This window comes from Armigeres subalbatus, chromosome 3 (assembly GCF_024139115.2).
Source record: "Armigeres subalbatus isolate Guangzhou_Male chromosome 3, GZ_Asu_2, whole genome shotgun sequence".
NCBI classification, from domain to species: Eukaryota; Metazoa; Arthropoda; class Insecta; order Diptera; family Culicidae; genus Armigeres; species Armigeres subalbatus.
In genome coordinates, this window is record NC_085141.1 from 417,428,913 (window position 1) to 417,452,273 (window position 23,361).

The window sequence follows — 23,361 nt, forward strand, 5'->3', positions numbered from 1 at the left end:
TGCCACGAAACCTCAAAAGTGCCTAGCAGCAGTCAACATATGGCACTATGCATCCTTCTCACATACACACACACACACACTTTTCATCTCACACTTCAAATACCTACTGCAATCCCATTCAACCAGACCACCTTGCACGTACATCCCAGCCAACCATTCCCAACCTGATGAATGAAAATGTAGTAAACGACCGGCATTTCTCCCTGCCCTGTTCCGATCCGAACCGGCAATATCCACAACCTACACAACGCAAACGGAGCGCGCGCAAAGCAATTCTCAAGAACACGATCCGACCATACATCCCTCCGCAGAGTGACGTCAACTTCGGCTGATGACGTCAATGGAAAATCATGTTTCGTAGGGACTCCCATTTCCACTCTCCTGTTGCCATCAACGTTAAATCACCTACCCATTCCCACCAACATCCTTCGCTAGGATAACTCATCGGAAGTGGCGGTGATTTTACTCCCCCAATGCAAGCGTCGAGAATTACAGAGAAGTCGCTAAACCACCATACGCCCACACCATCATTGATTACCCCGGGGTTGTTGTCACGGTCGAATCGGATAGGGCTTGATTGCAGAACAATTATTAGCACCACAAATTTCGTCTCCGTCGTCATTCCAACGGGATTTATTTTTTCGCTAAAAACTCTCTCATAATCTGATTGACCAGCTCCGGTTTGTCCTGCTGCACAAAGTGGCCACCTCCTGGTACGATTTTGTACTCTAGATTGTTGAATTGTTCCTGCAGCAGAGGAGCGCTTGCTTTCGATATGAAGAGGTCTTTCTCTCCCAGCAGATACAGTCCGGGCACATGCGGATTGTCCGTCGGTGGACGGATGTTCCTTTTTGCATTGGGAGATAAATTGGCACGGTAGTAGTTGATGGGTGGAGTTAGGGCCCCTGCAATGGAGAGAAGCTCAGTCAGAGTTATCATTATTTGAACCAATCCATGCTGATCAAACCTTTCTTGGAAAACGTGTACTTGTATGCTTCCAATTCTTCGGGTGAACAGAATTTCCCTAATGCTATATCGAGCATCTTTAAGTCGTTCATTCGTACAAAAAGCTCCGGTAACTTTGGCATTTGGAAGAAGAACATGTACCTGTCGAAGATAACGCATCAAAGGCATAATTTGAGGTCCAAATTCCATATCATGACGAGAGTATCATACCACGACATCTTAAATTGCTCCTTAGTGCTCGTTATCAGCTTGTGAGCAACGCGACGAGAAGGAGCATCCATGAAAATGTATTTTTCCAGCATATCCATGTGTTGTGACAGGAAGTCCCAAGCAACGACTGCTCCCCAGTCATGCGCTACCAACGTGAACTTTTTGCGACCTAAAAAGAAAAACAAAACGGATTAATCCTAGCGGTGATGATGTCTTTCTTGTGCATTAGATATACACAAAAAAAACTCTATTTATTAACTGTATTTCATGTATAAAACATAATTTTGGCCATAACTTCTGGAGCTTGTTGAGTAGAATTCTGGAAGGAATTCCTGGAATATATTGCTGAAGTAACGCCAGCAGGAGTTCGTTGATGTATAATTGAACGAATTCCAGGAAAAAATGTGAATTCCTGCAGAAATTTCAAAAGTAGTTCTAGGAAGATTTCCAGAAGCAGTTTCTTCAGGAATTCTAGTACGAGTATTTGGAGAAAGACCAAGAATAATTCCTAGAGGAGTTCCAGGAGGAACTCCCAGCGAAATTAAAAAAAATTAAAAAAGAAGAACACCTGGAAGAAAGAAGTCTAGGATGAATTTCAGGAGGAGCTTTCGGAAGAATTCCAGAAAGAATCGTTTTGTTAGTTAAGAATTTGTGTAGGAAATCCAGGAATTATTAGAGAAACTCCGGAAGAAACATCTGCAGGAATTCCCGGAGAAACATAAGGAGGTATTACCGGAGGACCTTCTGAAAGAATTCCAAAAGAAACGTCCAAACGAACTCCAGGAGGAACATTAGAAAGAACTCCTGGGTGAATTCCAGGAGGAATTTCTTGATGAACTCCAAGAGAAATTCATGGCAAAAATCTAGAAACTACAGGAAGGACTACAGATGGAATTTCGAAAGGGAAATTCAAGAAGTTCCAGCAGGAGTTCCTCCAGGCATTCCTTCTGCACTTCATCCAGGAATTTCTTATATCTATAGAAACACGAAAGAGGAAAGGCATGCTACATTTATCTCAAAAAATATTCATGCCGTGACGGGGCATAAAAGTGTGCAATATCTGCTTTATTTTTGTGTTTATTAACACTTTCAACCCGGTGGTTTAAAGGAAAATGATTAATTTATCGACAATCGATTTATCATCATTCTTTGCATATAACTTTTGAAAAAAATAGAATTAAATTTAAAACAAAGCCTAACATCTTTTCATGACTGTCTTTCATGCGAAATTGATCAAAGAACCCATGATACTTTTGTTTGGTCGTCTGAGATAGAAAAAGACGCTTTGCACTCTGCCTTATGACGATCACGACCTTTACAGCACTTCCTAGAGTTGCTCCTGCAGTTCCTCCTGGAGCCACTCCAGGAATTCCTCCTAGAGTTCTTCCTGGAGTTTCTCTCGTATTTTTTATAGTTCTTCCAAATATTTCTGCTTTGATTTTTCAGGAGCTCTTCCAGGAATTCCTTTTGAAGTTCTTTCAGGAATTCGTCTTGAAGTTCCTTCAAGAATTCCTCCTGGAGTTCTTCTAGGCATTACTCCTGGAGTTCCTCCAGCAATTCATCCCGGAGATTATCCAGTAATTCCTCCTGGTGCTCCACCAGGAATTCCTCTTAGAGTTCCTCCTGGAGTTTCTTCGAATATCTCTCTCAAAGTCTATCCAGAAACTTATCCTGGAGCTACTCCATATTCTAAATAATCAACAAGAAGTAGAACGATGTCTTTACAACTCTTATGAGTTGAATTATCTTCTTCTGACATAATCAAATTATTATAGACACACTACAGCATTACACAAACATGTATGTACACTCCGGGCATCATGGACTATGTCCAAGGGATTGACGATCCCTCCCCAGGCCATCTGCGAGTTGTGGGGCATGCCTAGGATGTGGTGGGGTTTGACAGTGGGCCCTGTTGAACTCCTATAAAAAGCTGCATGTATCCGCAAGTAGGCCCCACCAAAGCGACCGTGTGCCGCTCAAAGCGCACAAGCCCATGTTCTGGTGTCAGGTGGGACACAAAACCAGTAATAACGAGCAATACAAAAGATAATACGACTCGATATAATCGGCAACGAATAAAGAATCACGATTGGAAGCTTGGAACATGGAACTGCAAGTCGCTAGGTTTCGCAAGTTGCGACATGATGATCTACGATGAATTACATCCCTGCAACTTCGACGTCGTGGCGCTGCAGAAGATTTGCTGGACAGGACAGAAAGTGTGGAAAAGCGGACATTGATCGGCTACATTCTACCAAAGCTGTGGCACCACCAACGAGCTGGGAACCGGCTTCAACCGGCGCCAACACGTGATTGGACGTGATTGGCCGTTTCTTCAACTATAGCATCATCAACGTGCAGTACCCACACGAAGGGAGACCCGACGATGAGAAAGAAGCGTTCTACGCACAGCTGGAGCATACATACGATGGATGCCCACGGCGGGACGTCAAAATCGTCATCGGCGGCATGAACGCACAGATAAGAAGAGAGGAAATGTATACTCCTGTCATCGGACCTGATAGTCTGCACACCATATCGAATGATAACGGCCAACGATGCATAAACTTCGCAGCCTCCCGCGGAATGGTTGTCCGAAGCACCTTCTTTCCCAGCAAAAATATCCACAAGGCCACATGGAGATCATTTAACCAAGAAACGGAAAACCAAATCGACCACATTCTAATCGACGGTAAATTCATGGGCGTAGCCAGGATTTCGAATAGGAGGGAGGGGCAACTTTGTTAGGTGTTCTGAATCGTAGTTTTATAGTAGTTTTATAAAAACACATGAATATTAGTGCTTGGTACTTTTTCCTTCTAAGCTCCAAACACTTTGAAACCAAATCCACAACCAACAGTAAAGGCTGAATCTCAACAGCGCGTTGCGCGTCCGCGTTGAAGTTAGCGTTTTGTACTAAAACGTAATGCCAATAAACGTGACGCATTCACGCCGGGATTCTTCAGGAATGCCTCCAGCAATTTCTTTGGCAATGTCTTCAGGAATTACCACCACTGGAATTGACCAAAAATTCCACCATTATTTACTCCAAGAAATCCTCCACGAATTCTTTTATAAGTTCTGCATTGAATTCTTCAGTTAATTCTTTCGTGCTGTTTCTCATAAAATAAATCTGAAAAATTGCACCGTGGAATTCCTAAGAATATTCCGTAGAAATTCCGCAGAATTGCCAATAAACATTCCTGAGAATTTCGCGAAAAATCTTCGAACTTCCTGTGTAAATTCCATAATTTTTTCCGTGAAAGTTTCGAATAATTTCTTGTGAAAATTTCAAAGAGTTTCTCCAGGAATTCCACCGAAAATTTATACAGAAATTATACCGAAAATAAAATCAACAATGGAATTTTTGGAGGAGTTCCAAGATTAATTCCCAAAGAAATCCAGAAAGAATTCCGGTGGAAACTTCAAGATTCCCACTGGATATCCTGCAGGAGTTTCTTCGAAAATTCCTCCGGGAATTCTTCCAGGAGTTCAACCGGCAGACCCTCAAAGAATTCCTCCAGGATTTCCTCCGAGAATTATTCCGTTAGTTCTATCGGCAGTTCCTACGGGGGCTCTCTGAAAATTTTTCCGGGAATTTCTCCAGAATTTCCTCCGAGAATTAGCATAAGCATTAGCATTAGCATTGAGCAATTCGCACAAATTCGTAGGTGGTACAAGCCAAGACTATTGTATGAGAGTACCATCACTTTCATCCGTTACCACAGATATTGATTTGGGACTAATCACTATCTCTTAGATGGAAGCAATGTACCCTCCAATAGTCGAGATCTGTCCTGGCCACGTCCTTGCGAATGCAGAGAAAAGGGAATGATGGTTAGTTGGACACCTACTAAAGAAAGATGCAGAGAACTCTACGACCTCTCATAGGAGGTTTTGGGATTGTGTGGAAGGTTATAACAGTAGGAATCGTTTTGGTAGAACGTGAAATACAGAAAGAACTAAGATAGAAATACAAAGTAGGAAAGGGACGAGCCTGGAATTGAACCAACGACCTCCTGCTTATAAGGCAGAAGCGGTAGCCACTAGACCACTGAGCTCGTCTTCCAGAGTTTCCTCCGGGAATTATACAGAAATTCCTCCAGAAGCTTCTCCGAGAATTTCTCTGGGAGCTCTTCAAGGAAACTCCGGTAGGTCCTCTGATGATGATGATGGTCTTGCTACATACCCCTACAAAGGTTTCAGCTAGATGAGATTTGTCTATAAGATGAATTCTCCAAGATTTTTTCCGAGAAGTCTTCTGGTAGATTCACTGGCAGTTCCTCCGAAGGTTCATTCAAAAATTCTCCCGGGAGTTTCTTAAGAAATTCCTCCGGGTGTTCCACCAGTAGCTCTTCCAGGAGATCATTCAAACGTTTTTCAGGTAATCATTTAGGCTTTCTTCAGAAAATTCCTCCGATAGTTTTTCTGGGAGTTCCTCCGGGAGGTCCTCCAGAAATTCTTCTAGGAGTTTCTCCTGAAATTCCTCCGGGAGTTCTTACGGGAGCTCCTCCGGCAGTTCCTACGTGAATTCCTCCGGGAGATCCACCAGCAGTTTTTATGAGCATTTCTCCGGGAGTTTCACCGGCAGTTCCTTTGAGAAGGAACTCCCGGAGTAATTTCCGGAGGAACTCTCAGAGGGATTTCTGTAGGAATTCCCGGAGAAAGTATCAGAGGAATTTTCGGAAGAACTGCCGGAGGAACTTCTAGATGAATTTATTGAAGAACTACAGGAAGAATTTCCGGAGGAAATCCTGGAGGAACTCTCGTAAGAACTTCTGGATGAATTCCAGGACAAACTTCTGGAAGAATTCTTAAAGGACCTCCCGGAGGAGCTCCCAGAGAAATTTTCCGAGGAACTTCTTAAGGAATTTGTAGATAAATTTCCAAAGAAAGCCTTAATGAACTCCTGAAAGAAAGTCTGAATGAATTTCCGGAGGAACTACTAGTGGAACTCCCGGAGAAATTTTCAGAGGAACAGCCGATGGAATACCGGGAGTTGACCGAAATCCCATTTCCCTTGAAATTCCTGCCAAATATCCTCAAAGAATCCCCTGTGAAGTTCCTGGAGCGATTACTAGAGGAACTTTTGGAAAAACTCCTGGGGGAGCTCCCGGAGGAACTCCCACAAGCACTTCCAGAGGAATTCTCACTAGGTAGTACTGAAATAATTATTGGAAAAGTTCATGAAGGAATTTCTGGAGAAATATCAGAAGGAATTCCCGAAAAAATACCAGGAGGAATTAATGTAGAAATTACCAGATGAAATCCAGAAAGTATTCCCAGATGAATTGCTGTTCTTTGTTTGTTCTGAAGAAATTCCTGGAAGAACTCTTGGAAGATATCCTGGAGGAACTCTAACATTAATTTCCGAATGAAATTCCGGAGTAAATTCCGAGTGAAGTCCGGAAAGAATTCTAGGACAATTTCGCGAAAAAACCCCGAAGAAATTCCTGAAGGAAGAGAAGAATTTCCGGGGAAATACTTGGACGAATTCTTGGAGAAATTCCTAAAGAAATTTCTAGAGGAATTCTTGAAGGATATTCTGAAATAATTGCGGAAAGAATTCCAAAATGTGATTCTAGAGGATTTCGCTATTGAATTTATAGAGGTATTCCCAGAAAAAGTCCTGGAAGTTATCCCGGAGGAATTTAAGGAAGAGTTCCTGGAGGAATGCCCGGAGCAGTTTCTTATAGATTAGCAGATGAAATTAAATTAGAAAAAAATACTAAAGAAACTTCTAGTGGAATTTTGGGAGGAAATTTCGTATGTATTCTTGGAGGAACTCTATAATGCATTCCTGAAGGAAATGTCGCAGATTTTCCTGGAAGAATACCCGAAGAAATGTCTAGAAGTAAAACTTGAAGGGAAGAAAAGAAATCTTCAAGAAACTTCACATGAATTTCCTAAAAAATTAGTTGGGGGTTTCTAGATTAGGAGAAATTACAATTACAGGAGAATGATTTTCAAACGATTTTCAGAGGAATTTATGGATAACTTTCCGGAGGAATTTAGAAGTTCCCAGGGGAGCTTCTAAAAGGATTTCTAGGAGAATTCTTGAGCCCGAAATGTTTCGAGTAGTTTTGAAATTTCTTTTAGTATGGATCCAGGATACCCTCATAAGTTTTTTGGGAATGTTTTGAATTTCAAAAACCTATTTCTGAATAAGTTTGGAACGTAAAGTGCACATGTTTAAGCGGATTCATTTCAGTACCCGATCAATCTTTCCACCATTTAGGGGGGGCGACGGCCCCCCCCCTGCCCTTCTCTGGCTACGCCCTTGGGTAAATTCTTCTCCGACATCACATACGTTCGCACTTCCTCTTCTTCTTATTGGCATTACACCCCCACACTGGGACGGAGCCGCCTCGCAGCTTAGTGTTCATTAAGCACTTCCACAGTTATTAACTGCGAGGTTTCTTAGCCAGGTTACCATTTTTGCATTTGTATATCATGAGTCTAACACGATGATACTTTTATGCCCAGGGAAGTCGAGACAATTTCCAATCCGAAAATTGCCTAGACCAGCACCGGGAATCGAACCCAGCCACCCTCAGCATGGTCTTGCTTTGTAGCCGCGCGTCTAACCGCACGACTAAGGAGGACCCCACGTTCGCACTTACCGCAGTGCAAATATTGAATCCGACCACTACCTCGTTGCAGTATGCCTGCGCTCAAAACTCTCGAAGGTGTACAACACGCGGCTTAACATTGGGCGACTACAAGACGGTAGACTAGCCCAAGACAACGCGCAGCAGCTGTAATTGGCACTCCCAACGGAAGAGCAGCTAGGCGCAGCGTCTCTTGAAGATGGCTGGAGAGATGCTCGATGTAGTACCGCAACCGCTGCACTTGGCACGATGCCCCCGGATCTAAGAAACGACTGGTATGACGGCGAATGTGAGTAGTTAGTCGAAGAAAAGAATGCAGCATGGGCAAGATTGCTGCAACACCCCACGAGGGTGAACGAGGCACGATATAAACGGGCGCGGAACAGACAAAACTCGATTTTCCGGAGGGAAAAGCGTCAGCAGGAAGATCGAGTCCGTGAAGAGACGGAGCAACTGTACCGCGCTAATAACACACGAAAGTTCTGTAAGAAGTTGAACCGTTCACGTAAGGGCCACGTAAGGCCACGTAAGGGCAAGGGCCGCAGCCTGATATGTGTAAGGACATGAATGGGAACCTTTCTACGAACGAGCGTGAGGTGATCCAAAGGTGGCGGTAGCACTAAGCAGGACATAATTTTACCGGCTCCGGATTTCAAGGAAATCCAGGAGGAGATTGGCCGCTTGAAGAACAACAAAGCCCATGGGGTTGACCAACTACCATGAGAACTATTAAAACACGGTTGAAACACACCAATTGCAAGAGAGCTCGTGGAGCAGTACCAGGCGAGTTTTATGGGCGAACGCTCCACCACGGACCAGGTGTTCGCCATTCGCCAAATACTGCAGAAATGCCGCGAATACAACGTGCCCACGTATCATCTATTCATCGACTTCAAAGCCGCATAAGATACAATCGATCGGAACCAGCTAAGGCAGCTAATGCATGAACACGGATTTCCGGATAAACACGAGTGGTGCAATCTTCAGTAAGTCCATCCAGCTATTTGGCTTTGCCGACGACATAGATATTAATATTATGGCACGTAACTTTGAGAAGATGGAGGGAGCCTACATCAGACTGAAGAGGGAAGCTAAGTGAATCGGACTAGTCATCAACACATCGAAGACAAAGTACATGATAGGAAGAGGTTCAAGAGAAGAGAATGTGAGTCACCCACCGCGAGTTTGCATCGTTGGTGACGAAATCGAGGTGGTAGAAGAATTTGTGTACTTGTGCTCACTGGTGACAGCCGAAAATGTTACCGGCAGAGAAATTCGGAGACGCATAGTGGCTGTAAATCGTGCTTACTTTGGACTCCGCAAGGCGCTCCGATCGAATAGAGTTCGACAGGTAGTCACGGACACGAGACCTGGACGATACTCGTGGAGGACCAACGCGCACTTGGAGTTTTTGAAAGGAAAGTGCTGCGTACCATCTATGGTGGGGTGCAGATGGCGGACGGCACGTGGAGGAGGCGAATGAACCACGAGTTGCATGAGCTGCTGGGAGAACCATCCATCGTTCACACCGCGAAAATCGGACGACTGCGATGGGCCGGGCACGTAGCCAGAATGTCGGACAGTAATCCGGTGAAAATGGTTCTCGACAACGATTCGACGGGAACGAGAATGCGAGGTGCACAGCGGGCAAGGTGGATCGATCAGGTGGAAAATGACTTGCGGATCCTCCGTAGACTGCGTGGTTGGCGTCGTGTAGCCATGGACCGAGCCGAATGGAGAAGACTCTTATATACCGCACAGGCCACTTCGGCCTTAGTCTGAATAAATAATAAAAACGGTAGACAAATGACAGAGGGAGTGGGATAACTAGACTAAGTGAAGGGAAACCCATCGCCTAGTCCCAAGTGTTTCGGCATGGATTAGCAGACCTCATGGAGAGCAAAACTTTGGCTTGACCCAGTTCTTAACAGGCCACGGATGCTTCAAGTGGTACCTACAGAGGTTCGGACACGCGACTTTTCCCGCCTGTCCGCAATGCCCAGACGTGGCAGAAACGGCTGAACACATCCTGTTCACATGCCCTCGGTTCGAAATGGAGAGGCGTGCAATGTTGGAAGCATGTGGAACGGACACTACCAGTTATCGTCAGAAAAATGTACCAGAACCCAGAACAGTGGAGAGCGGTCGCAAGAGCAACGTCCAAGATAGCCGACATCCTACAACGCAGTTGGCGAATAGAGCAGCAGCAGGCAGCCTTTACGGATAGCGGATCATGAGCACTCCGTCGCGAAAGTCGTGAATATATATTTAGATAATGAATGGGAACGCCAGCACCAGCTACCCCGCGTATCCTCAGAACGTGAATAAGGTGAGAGTTGAATGGCTCAAGGCAATCAAAACTCGGTTATAAGAGTAGGCCAGGCCCACCGCCGGGGATCAGCTGAGTAGATCGTGGCGTGCGAATGCACCGGCTCCGGGTCGTCGGGGCACCATTGAACCGGAAGTTATCTCCACCCGGAATCTTTGGTCTGACCTCGGCACTCGTCCGGTCACCCGTTGAAGTGAGAATGTGCGTAGGACTTGAGCGGATCTATGAACATGCTAACCAGGTGAAAGTGTAGTGTTGGTAATGCCGGGGGACTCCCCGTCAGAGTAGGATAGATCAGCCGCCGGGGACTATCTGAGTAGCTTGCGAGTACGTGTAGAGCTAAATGGCTCTAAAAATAAAAATAAAATAGATGTGGTGCTGAATGGCTCAAGGAAAAACCAGGGCTGTTACAAACTGACCAAATTCCAATCCGCGAAATCCGTGACTAACGAAATGAAATCCGCGACTACAAAAACAAAACCGCGACAAACAAAAATAAGCGAATTATCACGTAAAAACACATTTCAATGCACAATTTCAATACTGTTGTTTTTAATCTATCAATGCTTTGATCAGTAGGAAACATGAAAAAAATCAGAAATTGTTTCATTGTTTATAAATAAATGGATCGTTGATCCCACTTCATAGAGCTTTGATGTCAAAGTTTACAGGTTTACTGAAAATAAAGTACATGACGTTTCATATCCAGATACATTATTTTATCAAAAGAATAAAATCGTAAGAAGTTTTACGTTCAAGCAGAACTGACTTTCAAATGCAGCCAAAATAGTTGATGGCTATTTCACAGTCAATTCAAGGGTTTCGAGGCATGCAGTAGCATGAATTTGGATATAGAGAGATAAGAACAGTTGACGACTCCGAACTCATGGTGGAACCAAAGTGGGAAACCGCCAGTTTGATTCTACACACTAGAACTAACATCGATACGAGGTTCTAAGTAGGTTGTTTAGATGGCGTTGGTCACATGTATATATGTATATTAGACCTCTTCATGTTTTTAAAAAGTATCAAAAATTCAACCGGTCAGCCCAGAATCACAATTCTTATGCTAAAATAAGTTTCCTGTCAAATTTTCAGCTAATTCGGATAAAATTTCGAGGTGGCTCAAGTCGATTTAGTGTTTTTGGGCTATTTTCAATTTTGTAAAAAAATCTAACAAAAGATATAAACGTCGAAAACTATCGCAACAACCTCTATACGGAAGCTTTTGGTGTACTCTACAAGTCTTGTGAACATTGCGATTCGTTCCGTTCACGTTTTGTCCGTGTTAAGTGATTTTCAAGCTTTTAAGTGCATAAAAATACTGTTTTCCCCAAAAGTCGTTGTTCTACAAAATTTTTAAATTTATGACAATTGATTATGATTGATAATTTATGATTTATTATATTATTATTCCTCTTTTTTCCCTGGAAATTTGAGTAATATTATTGTCAATGTGCGATTTACCGTTAAATTCTTAAAAATAAGAAGCTGAACATTTGTCGTAAATTTGCACGTTAGGTTTTCTCCAAACAAGTTGCTCGAACAAAACATAAATCAAATCATATGATATTTGATGCTTACAACAAACGACTTCCAAATTTTGTTAATTTTACCATATGTCTGCATGCTTTTAACATCAAATGCATCGTAGTAACAAGTGAAATCGAAGCTTCTTTGTTCGAACAACTTGTTTGAAGAAATCTCAGCGTGCAAATTTATGACAAATGTTCAGCTTCTGATTTTTAAGAATTTAACGGTAAATCACATATGGGCAATAATATAACTCAAATTTCCAGGAGAAAAAGAGGAATAATATTATAATAAATAAGAAATCATTTGTCATAAATTAAAGAATTTTGTAGAACAACGACCTTTGGGGGAAACAGTATTTTTATGCACTTAAAAGCTTGAAAATCACTTTAACATGGACAAAACGTGAACGGAACGAATCGCGATGTTCACAAGACTTGTAGAGCACACCAAAAGCTTCCGTATAGAGGTTGTTGCGATAGTTTTCGACGTTTATATATCTTGTTAGATTTTTTACAAAATTGAAAATAGCCCAAAAACACTAAATCAACTTGAGCCACCTCGAAATTTTATCCGAATTAGCTGAAAATTTGATAGGAAACTTATTTTAGCATAAGAATTGTGATTCTGGGCTGACCGGTTGAATTTTTGATACTTTTTAAAAACATGAAGAGGTCTAATGTATATGTATATAACAACTTGGTTATTGGTAATATAAAAGATCAATAACTTGAAATTTGTTAACTATTTAGGAACCCAGATGACTAGAATCCTTATGCTACGTTTTGACAGGGCAAGTGAATTGAACAACTCAGTTGAATTCAATGGACTTGCCAAAAGTTGAACATGCCAAAACAAATAAAAGTCAACTTTCTTTTCGTTCGAGTGAATTGAACGGAAATGTTGAGACGTTCAATTCGCGTTCGCTGCCCTGTCTAAACGCAGCATTAAGAACTCGATTTTACCAAACTGATTCTCCAGAGAGGTCCTAAAATTCTACCTAAAAAGCTCTGAAAAATATATGCAGAGTTTGTAAGGTCTGCGGATTGTTTAACAAATTGTCGAAATATGGTGTGCTGTCCACGAAGTGCCGAATGGAGTTATAATCTCTGCATAGTTCATATTGGAGCAGAGGGGAATACAGGACTTGTAATATTCCGCTCCTCATGAAAATACAAGTACCCAGTTGGGGGGATTCCATCGTCTATTGACCACTGATCTATTGCGAGCAGTGGATCGTCGGATTTGCAATCAAACGAGATTTTCCTGGTGTCTTAGTTTCTGTAATGTACTTAAGCACAAGCAGTGTTGTAAAATGTCATTGGCATTCAATTGTCTAACTTCTCGAAACCTTTTTCAAAAACTCATATCAAATTATGAGGTGTACCGAACTTATAGCGCTTATAAGGTCATATAACATAGTCTAACAGGACATTGTTGATAAAATAGTCTGACAGCATAATGTGTTTAAATGGGTGTTGATATTTTTTAATCCGGAAAACTCCGAATTAGCGAGATCCGGACTAACGAGTCGTCGGATTACTGAGGTCCGGATAAGCGAGGGGATACTGTATTATTAAAATTCAATTCAAGAAATCGAAAAAGAGCTGTTGACAAACTTGGCCTAACATTCGCGATTTTGGACCAATATCAGGCGAATCCTTCTGGCCTGTTTATTCGTGCAAAACTTTTTCAGTTTTTGTTTAGATTTAAAAAAAATATGGGTTCTTCGGGAAAGTTGACCTCAAGCGAATCAAAAAGTTGGCTGAGACTATACAAAAGAGATATATTTTTTGAAGGGAAAGGTCAATTGAGCTATGACAGTGCTAAGGACTAGATGGAAAATAATTGGAATAGGCAGCCTGGAGTACTAGGAGTCACTATGGAGCAGAACTGGATGAGGCATAAGGTCGGAAAGATGAAGTGTCTCTCTATCGCTCAACCGAGTGGACAGAGTTGATAACAATCAGCATAATTACGTGCGATAACCAGCATGCCTTAGCTCATTTCCGACGGTCCCAGGTGCGAATTTTAATGCGTTTAATTCGGTCAAAAACACCCTTGGAGAGCAAATAGACAAACTGTCAAGCCCCAAATTGTAAAAATATTGTACGATATTCGCAACAACATTCATGGGAATCACTCAGGTCAACAGACGGTTTTCAAATATCGTTTGGATATCAATCAACATTCATACGATAACTAAAATATAAAATGTGTTATAAATGTGTCGATGTAATGTGGTCGGATCCCAAAGTATAGCTTACTTCTCATACACTCATATGGTCGGGGTTCAGCCAAATCGCACCAAGCGCCAACGAAAAATTACCGATTTTTCTGCTAAAACTTTCGTTTAGCAGATTTAATTGATCGCAAACCGTATCGGATGTCCCTTAACGCCATAACTGAGGATATCCTACTGCAAATGTACGCTTAAATTGATATGAAACTATCTCCGTTGTCCTTGTACGATCAAAATATCACAAATCAGTCGAAAAGCCGCTTGGTGCGGTTTGGCTGAACCCCGACCATATGAAAACATTAACATTTTAAATTTTCGAGAGAGTGTAAATATAAATCCGCGATTTTCGCGACAACATTTAACGGAACCGCGATTTTCGCGACTGGAAGAGCAAATCCGCGACAATTCCGCGAAATTCGCGAAAAACGCGAAAATCGCAAAATCCGCGACTGTTGTAACAGCCCTGAAAAAATAAAGGGCTTAACGCTGGCTGGCACCAACAAGGGAGTCAAAGGGCTCAGACGTAGAACAAAACATCGAAGAGAGGCACTGTAAAAGGTGTCGTTTTGGGAGGAGTACTTTCAGTACTGCTTTCCTCCACAGAATTGGAAGAGAGGGTAACTCAAGTAACCCTCTGTTACTTGGGTGGGTTTAGTGCCTTTCGCGCCAACCCCACTCCCTGAGTGATAATTTCAGGTGTTTGTATGCAGATTTGCCTTCATCCCTCCACAAAAAAACACACACACACACACACACACACACAACATGAAACTATTCACTTGTCAGTTTGAGTTTGTACAATCCCATTGAATTCCACCACTTAATTGTATCTTGACAGATACGTATTTCGACCTCAACAGTAAGGCCGTCTTCAGTGTCTCGTACTTGACTCGACGAGACACTGAAGACGGCCTTACTGTTGAGGTCGAAATACGTATCTGTCAAGATACAGTTAAGTGGTGGAATTCAATGGGATTGTACAAACTCGTCTTATGACAAGTGAAGACATTCCACTAAAAAGCTCAAAATAATTTTCTTATGAAACTATTGAAAATTGAATTACAAATAAAAGATAGAAGTAAGAACAATTAAAATAAATTAAAATAAAGAAAAATAAAAAACCAAGAAAGATAAGAGAAAAGATGATTGATTAAAAAAAAGATGAAAGAAAAATGATGAAAAAGCCAATAATATTGCAAAAACGAGAAAAAACCATTCCCCATTAGCACAGTCCAAATTGATTTGGTTGCAGCAAATATGTGACTAAATTTGATAATATATCAGTCACAGTAACTTGTCAATGTTGCTCGGTTTTCTAGTATTCGGCATTGATCTAAAAGACACTTATTTTAGCATTTTCATGAATGCGCATTATTTGTTACATCCTCATAGGCGAATTTTGGACTTAGAAACATAGAACTCATTATTTTTAAAACCATGTTATGCGAACAATATGCAAATTTGGTTTAAATTAGCATGTTAATCCTGTTTCTTTTCACCTTATAGAATTTTAGCACACATTTGATAGTTGCTTTAGCTTCATTTCTAGATGATGTAAGCTAAGTCATATGAGATGATGATGACTTTCCATTTTGAAAATTCCGTCTTGTTTCATGCAGGTATTAGCCAAGAAAACATACAATTTATATTGAAATCGAAAAATTGATTTTACGTAAACTGTACCAATTCCAAAAAATAATATATATTTTAGAAAAAATATTTTAAGCTCTTTTTAGTGGAATGTATTCAGCCATCTAAGACGAGTTTAGAACTTTCCATTCAATTCCACTACGTTTTGTTATCTTTGCAGATACGTATTTCGACCTCAACTGTGAGGTCGTCTTCAGTGTCTCACAGTTGAGGTCGAAATACGTATCTGCAAAGATAACAAAACGTAGCTGAATTAATTGGACAGTACTAAACTCGTCTTAGACGGTTTAGTAAACATCTAATAAAAATGATATTGATTGGATGACAAATCAAATTCCAGAAACAACAAAATTCTTTGAAGAAGAAGAACCATAATCATAAACGATTCAAAAGTTCAAAAAATTGCTCGACAAAGTACAATGTAATTGATGTCTATGAAATGATATCAAGCAGTGTGATAAAACGCATATACACTGATAAGATAATAAGATATATCTGACTTTTAAATCAGCGGAGTCATGACTCCAACTCACCCAAAGCCGTTACAAGCTCTTTTATATCCTGTACCATTACAGGCACTTGATAAGCATCCAGTTCTTGCGGTTTATCCGAGTCTCCGTAGCCTCGCATGTCAACAGCAACCACCCTAAAAAAAATAATGAGTCATTTTTCGAGTGCCTTTCGAAAATCCACATCATACCAGTAGTCTTTGGCAAACTCTTTCAGCTGGTATCTCCACGAAAACCAGAATTCAGGGAATCCGTGAACGAACACCATCAACGGTTTACTCGGATCGCCATTCTCCACGTAGTGCAGCTTCACACCCTGCGTAGAATACGAAACGCAAACACATCAATACACGCGCATATTTCGGCAATTTACCTTAATTAATCAATCACCGCGATTCAAATTGTTGGGCCCTGCTGGCAGATATAACTCACATTGACCGTAATCAGCTTGTCCACCCCGCAGTCGTGCTTCTGCAGACATTGTGGTGGATATGGTCGCTTTTTGACCACCCAAAGTTTCGAATGTGGCTTGCGGAAAAACTGCACCGCTACGAAGAACAGCACCTGGATAGAATAAAACAAGCTTAGAGTCCAGATAGCAAGGGACATGAGCGTTAACTTTAGAGAAGCCATCTCGCGTGTAATTTCATCGAACCGAGCTCGAACAGAATCTACAAATGACTGAACAGTCGTCGCTAAACGGTTATCGCTGTATTATTCGAGTGAGGCGAAGTAGACTGACCTGGGAGCAAATCGAACGGGTAGAAGCAAAGATAATGTTTCTGCTGATGATCTTTCAAATTTAAATCCCAATCTCAATAAAAATATGTTCAACTCGATCAACTGTTTAATCTATTGTATATAATTATGATCAGTCGACGATACATGGGAAAATAAATTCAATTTTTACCATTATTACCATTAGAGCCATCCAAGGGCTGAAAGCCTCTCAAATAAAGACAATAATAATACATTTTTTGCAAATAGCAGTGTTGTAATAATAAGTGCTCTGTTCAATCAAAGTAAATTGCCTATATTTCGGGTATTGGGTGGTTATTAATTTACAAAGTTATAAAAAACTCCCAAGTAAATATAACACCTTATACATAATGTACATATTCACATCGGAGTTTTTCTTAATAAGTGCTCTTCAAAATAAAATAAAAGTATTTTTCGGTTCTGCATTGCATGCTTGTACCTATATTCATTCTAAAAACGCAATAGATTTGACTTCCGGTTTTTTTTCTAAGGCAAATATTTTTTATATGCATATACTGTCGTTATACGCATAACTGTCCCATGTATATAGGGAATCCCAGCAAACATGGGACAAGCATGCATATAACACGTCAGTATAGTAGAAGCAAAAATACTAGAACGCTAATGGCGCTGTAGTCATTTAAATTATTTTGCCAAATTATGCTTGAACAAGCTTCAATTGGCCATAATTTATGCATCATGTTGTAGTGGATGTTTAGTTTCATCACCAACATCGGTTTGACACTTGTAGTACCGGTACTTTGGCTGCCAGGTCGAAGTAACCTAGATGTTAGTCACGCGAACAGGAACGACATTAGCAATCTGATACTTTTGAATCAACTATGCATATTAGTATAAAACATTTTAGCATCCAATCATTAATGTAGTATTAATCATTTTCTACTTATAGTAACTAAGTTATTGCTAAAAGTCATTATATTATTAAAAATGTTGCTAATATAAACCATCTTGAGTTTGATTACAAACAATCTATATTTTCAAGCTTGGGCGTTGTTCAACAGGCAACAGCTTACAAAATACAAGAATTTCACACACGAATCGTTGAAATAATTTGCATTCTTCAACCTTCATCGTGCATCCTCATACTCATACTCATGCCTACTCTATGTAACTCTACTCAGGTTAAACTTGTTTTCACTAGACGACGTAACTCGTTTTCCCTAGAAAAGATTTCATCTTTGTCATGGGACGTTGCATGCTGATATTTACGTTATCTAATGTGATGCGGAAGGAACCGTGCGCTGGAAATCTCTTTAATAAAGATTAAAAATTAAAAAAAAAATAAAAAGAACTTGCTTTTAAAAAATGAATCAGCCTAAAGTGTAATTGATGCTAAGGGTGGTGAAATATCATACCCAACACTGACGCAATGGATAGAAATTAGCACCACCCGACCCGACCGGCGAATGTAGCGTGCAAGCGATAAGCATGATGCATCGGAGATCTGAGCGGCGCAAACAATGAGCCCCCTGAGATAAACGAATTTGTGATTACAGTGAACACAGTAAGATTCAGACGATGATTTAGCGAAAACCAAAAAATATTAAATTGGTATGATAGTTTTGTTCTCTGTATCTAATACAAAACTTGTTTTGCCTGCACGTGTGCACATTGGACGATAGCATAGATTCTGAACAAGCATGCGATGTTCTAGACTGTACGTCACCATAGAAACGCAAACAAAACAAAATAGGCTCGTATCTTTGTCAGTGGTTGTCTATTCATGCGCGTCCAGTGGCTATAGAAATGATTTGATGACTATTTCTCACAACATCAATAAATTGATCACTGAATACACACATCAATGTTTTTGGTGGGTGATCAAAATTCCACTTCGTTATGATCATTTCTAGAACGATGAAGTGTGCGAGCTTACGCATGAATCAATGTTTATTTTATTTATTATAAGAATTTTAGTGAAATGACATCTTTTGTAATCATTTTTTACGCTCTCGGAGATCAACAAAATACCTCTGCAATACAAATAGCATGTGCTATTAAAACATTCACAGCATCACTCCATAACTTCTTCTTCTTCTTCAATGGCTCTACTTTCCAACTGGAACTTGGCCTGCTTTTCAGCTTTGTATTCTATTAGCATTTCCTCAGTTATTAATTGAAAGCATTCTATGCCCGCCATTGCATGAGTTGAGTATGTATCATGTGTGGCAAGTGCAATGGATACACTATGCCCAGGGTGTCGAGAAAGTTCCCAACCCGAAAACATCCTAGACCGGACCGAGAATCGAACTCGCCATTTCCGGATTGGCAATCCTACGCCTTTGCTCGCAAGGCTATTGGAGACCCCATAACTCCATAACACGGTGACCGAATGTCTGAAAATATCAAAATAGATTTTTCGTGTTTTATTTGTGGCAACTATCTCATTTTTGGTTGCTATTAAATGTGACTCTCAATATTCTGAAGTAATTTTCCAAAGCTCATTGTTACATAAATTTTGTTAATAAGTGCGCAGATACATTGTTTTGACGTAGGACTTACGTCTTTCTTTACCAGTATAGTGTCATTTAGATTTTTTCCCAACCGAAGTACTGCTTGGCTGAAAACTTAGAGTAAAGTATGTATGCCTAAGTATGAATAAAAATAGGCATCAGAGTGTATTCTTTAGTTCGTTCCTATCTCTTATATGCACTTTGTTGTTTTCTTTTGTGATTTTTATACTTTTTATAATTTTAATCTTGTCTTAATTGAAATAAGTTTCAAATATTGAACAAAATGATTGTTGCTTTTATTGATTTTACTAGGCTTATACTTTTTTCTTAACAGATAGGGGAACAGGGCCCCTATCAATGCGCTTATTTTCAAGACTAAATTTGTTTTGTCTCTATTTCCGAGATTTTCAGCCAGTGCTGGCTCAACGGGTAAAGACTAAAATATATTATTTAACTCATTTTCATTCAGTAATCGAACACCATTAATGTAAAAAATACTTGATGATCACTAGAAAGATTTTCGAACATATGCAAATAGTCGAAATAAGAGAAAAAATAATTTACCGGTGATGGATCGACTGTATGTTTAATTCTATTTATTGAACGGCTACCTGACGTTTCGACACAGGAATTGTGTCTTTTTCAAGGGAAAATATTTCTGTTGTTACATACATACGACGACAAACAACAGAAATATTTTCCATGGAAAAGACACAATTCTGTGAAACGTCGGGTAAATAATAAAATCGTTGTGAAAATTGTAAGACTGAGTAGCCGTTCAATAAATAGAAGAAAAATAATAGAAATGACAATTTTAAACCAGATTTGAATCTGACGTATAGAAAAAGTTGACATATTTGTTTGTCAACTTTGCTTTTGTGACACAAACTCATAATGTTCCACCATCGATCTTGCTCCAAACTCGCTGGCCACAGAATAAAAAATATCAAAATATATACACACATTTTGTTCTTATCTCTTACGGGAAATCAGTAAATCAGGAATAATAAAGGAAATATGTCGGTACTTATTACCTAAATAATCAAATATTAAAACACTATGGTTATCCGGGCCTTCTATAAAAAGAATAGTATTTATTTCAATGCACAGGTTATGCCTTTGTAAGAAGAATAATTTGGTTTCACTCTATTGTCGCTCGATTTAAGAATAAACCAAAATGGGTAGAATTTGGCTAGTTAAAGTATTTTTCATCTATGTTTCTTATGAAGAAACTGAAATTGCAGACTTTTTTTTGAATGTAATAAAAAATTTTCATCAATGCCATTTTTTTATGCCATTAAATCATTGGCTATCTGTGTGTGATTTGATATTGTGAACAAAAACAACCCAACCATTTTGCCCCGCTATTTAATTTATCTAATTCCGACTTTTTATTATTGACAGAAAAATAGACTTTTTCTTTAATGGCCCTAAAAGATATTGAAAGTGAAATTTCCCTTATCTCATATCCTTGGCATACACGTTATGAAAAAGTAAAAATAAATTAAAAAGGTAAAATATATGCCCTTGGCGTCCCATCTTGCCCCATCCTACCCTATATATACACGTCGTCGTAAAAGTCGTCTTCTTTCCGTTTGATCCACAGACGCAACCACGTCTTCGCCAACCACGCAGTCTACGGTTATGGAGATTGCAAAATTGCAAATCATCTTCGATCTGATCGTCCCACATTGCTCGCTGCGCAGGCCTTCTTGTAAAAGTTCGATATTTCAATTTTTTGCTTATTTCCAAAATGTGTGTCTATAATGGTTAAATATGACTTATAAAAAGTCCCTGATTTACCCTCCTTCCGGTGTTAGTGCCTTTATCGTGCAAGTGCAATATTTTATGGCAAATTGCTCATAAAAAAAAGTACAAATAAAGGCGTAGCCGGTCACACGTTCACCTCATAAGCGTATGGGCTTGGGCTCGATTCCCATCATCGCTAAACCATCGATAAAATGTAAGCGGAAGTGTCAAATAGAATACCAATGGCTCTCCCAACAGCTGATGCAACTCATGGTTCATTCGCCTCCTCCACGTACCGTCCGCCATCTGCCATGGTACGCATTTCCTTTCAAAAACTTCCCGTGCGCGTTGGTCCTCCACGTCCAGTTCTCTGTTCGTAGAGAACTACCGGTCTAATAAGCGTTTTGTAGATAGTCACTTTGGTACGTCGGCGAACTCTATTCAATCGGAGCATTTTGCGGAGTCCAAAATTCCAAAATTCTGGGTAGATCCTCCCGGTTGATGATGCCGAAATTGTCGTCGACGTATCTCCACCATATGTCGGATAGTACTCATTGTCCCTGTGGGTTGTCCTCCAAATTCACACAAAAACGGTGATAAAGGATTTCCCATCAGGTGCACCCTCTTCTGTTTGTAGAAGCTTTCACGGGAATCACAAGGGCGTAACTGTATTGATCGATCTTTTTTCCATCGATTTTATATTCCGTTTATAACTCAACTGTTTCAAAAGCTACAATCGTGATTTTTTATTTGATTCGGTACAAGATGTAATCAGTTATTATTGTTATCATTATCGTCTTTATTATAGAGGTTTTCAGCCCTTGGCTGGCTCACCTCTATAGATGTAATCAGTCTTGAAGATGCCAAACCATTAAATGCACGGTAAATAATTGCTATTCACTACACTACTACAGTGTTAAAGAGATTACTTCGCCGAAGAGAAATCGATCAATGTAGTTACGCCTCTATGATATTAAGAGCGAAAGTTCTTCGTCATGCATTGCCTTGTCAGCTTTAGGTACATCTTCACCATTCCTTGCCATGCATTTTTTTTTAACTAATTTTATTTGCTAATTATCTAATACAGGCATTCGTCCCTTAGACTAGGTGTTCCGTGTTTTCTTAACACTATCATCCTTATTTGCTATGTTACATTTTTAGTTGGAAAAAATATTTTAAGCTCTTTCGTCTAAGACGAGTTAAGTAACTCCATTTAATTTCACCAATTATTTCGATATCTTTGCAGATACCTATTTCGACCACAACTGTGTGGTCGTCTTCAGTGTCTCGTACTTGACTCGACTCGACATTTTTAGTTATTATTAATACATTTCAATTGCCTCTGTCAATTAGGATTTTTCCTCTGGTTGAATTGAACCACGTAGGAATTACAATGTTTTCAACTTAAACTAAACTTAACCTAATTTATACTAAGGGTACAAGGAGCTAATCGTTGCAATAGAAGACTGCAACGATTTTTGTCTAAAATTGGAAATTATTTTGTTGGACATTTGTTGCAATGTCTCAATATTAGAAATTCTATATGAAGTTCATTGGCACTGTACCACCACGGAGGCAACTTCAGAATCATTTTCAAAATTTTATTTTGAATTCTCTGAAGTGCCTTCTTTCTGGTATTGCAGCAACTAGTCCATATTGGCACAGCATACAACTTGGCTGGCCTAAAAAAAATTGTAAATCAAAAGTTTGTTCTTAAGACAAAGTTTTGATTTTCTGTTATAATTGGATATAGACACTTAATATATTTGCTACTGTGGGGAATAAAGTGAGCCTGAATAAATCATTCGCATTTTTGATTAAATTGATAGATAAAGTAAAATGTATTTCTTATTTCATAATAAAAATAAATAAATAAACTAAAATATTTTCAAATGACAATAATGGAAAAAAGATAACAAATTTGAAATTCAATCGTAGAAGGTATTTGCTGTTGTGGTGTTGGAAGATGATCGAGGCCATAAGATACATGCTAGGGCATTGTTGGATAGTGCAGCGGAATGCAACTTAATTAGTAAGCAGCTGAGGAAAAAGCTTTCGGTTAAGGAAGATGGTAGCTCGATTGAGGTCATCGGTATCCAAGGGGTGGCATCCAAGGTACAAGGAAAAATTACTGTCTTAGTACAATCTCGATTGACGAGCTTCAGTCAGCAAATGGAAATGTATGTTATGCCAAAAATTGCAGCTCAAGTGACGACGGCGGTGATCGACACTAGTAAGTGGGATATTCCAAAAGGGGTCCAATTGGCAGATCCAGACTTTTTGCAAGGGAAACGAATTGATCTTCTGCTGGGGGCAGAGTCATTTT

General features: G+C 39.9%; 1 protein-coding gene across 1 annotated transcript; it reads right to left on the bottom strand.

Annotated features, from left to right (window-relative positions):
• Positions 1–604: 604 nt before the first annotated feature.
• On the bottom strand, positions 605–16,744 carry LOC134224300 (epoxide hydrolase 3-like). Its single transcript, XM_062703634.1, has 6 exons — positions 16,486–16,744; positions 16,245–16,369; positions 16,078–16,190; positions 1,177–1,345; positions 968–1,107; positions 605–905 (listed from the first exon to the last, which is right to left on the bottom strand). Exons 1-6 carry the CDS (start codon positions 16,684–16,686, stop codon positions 634–636), a joined length of 1,020 nt encoding a protein of 339 aa, XP_062559618.1. The 5' UTR covers positions 16,687–16,744; the 3' UTR covers positions 605–633.
• Between the last annotated feature and the right edge of the window lie 6,617 nt (positions 16,745–23,361).

Coding starts and splice junctions, on each gene's coding strand:
- LOC134224300 (XM_062703634.1), bottom strand. CDS start 16,686: ATGGCTTCTCTAAAGTTAACGCTCATGTCCCTTGCTATCTGGACTCTA. Junction 1,108..1,176: donor GAGCAATTTAAGATGTCGTG/GTATGATACTCT, acceptor TATCTTCGACAG/GTACATGTTCTTCTTCCAAA. Junction 906..967: donor GTACACGTTTTCCAAGAAAG/GTTTGATCAGCA, acceptor TCTCCATTGCAG/GGGCCCTAACTCCACCCATC.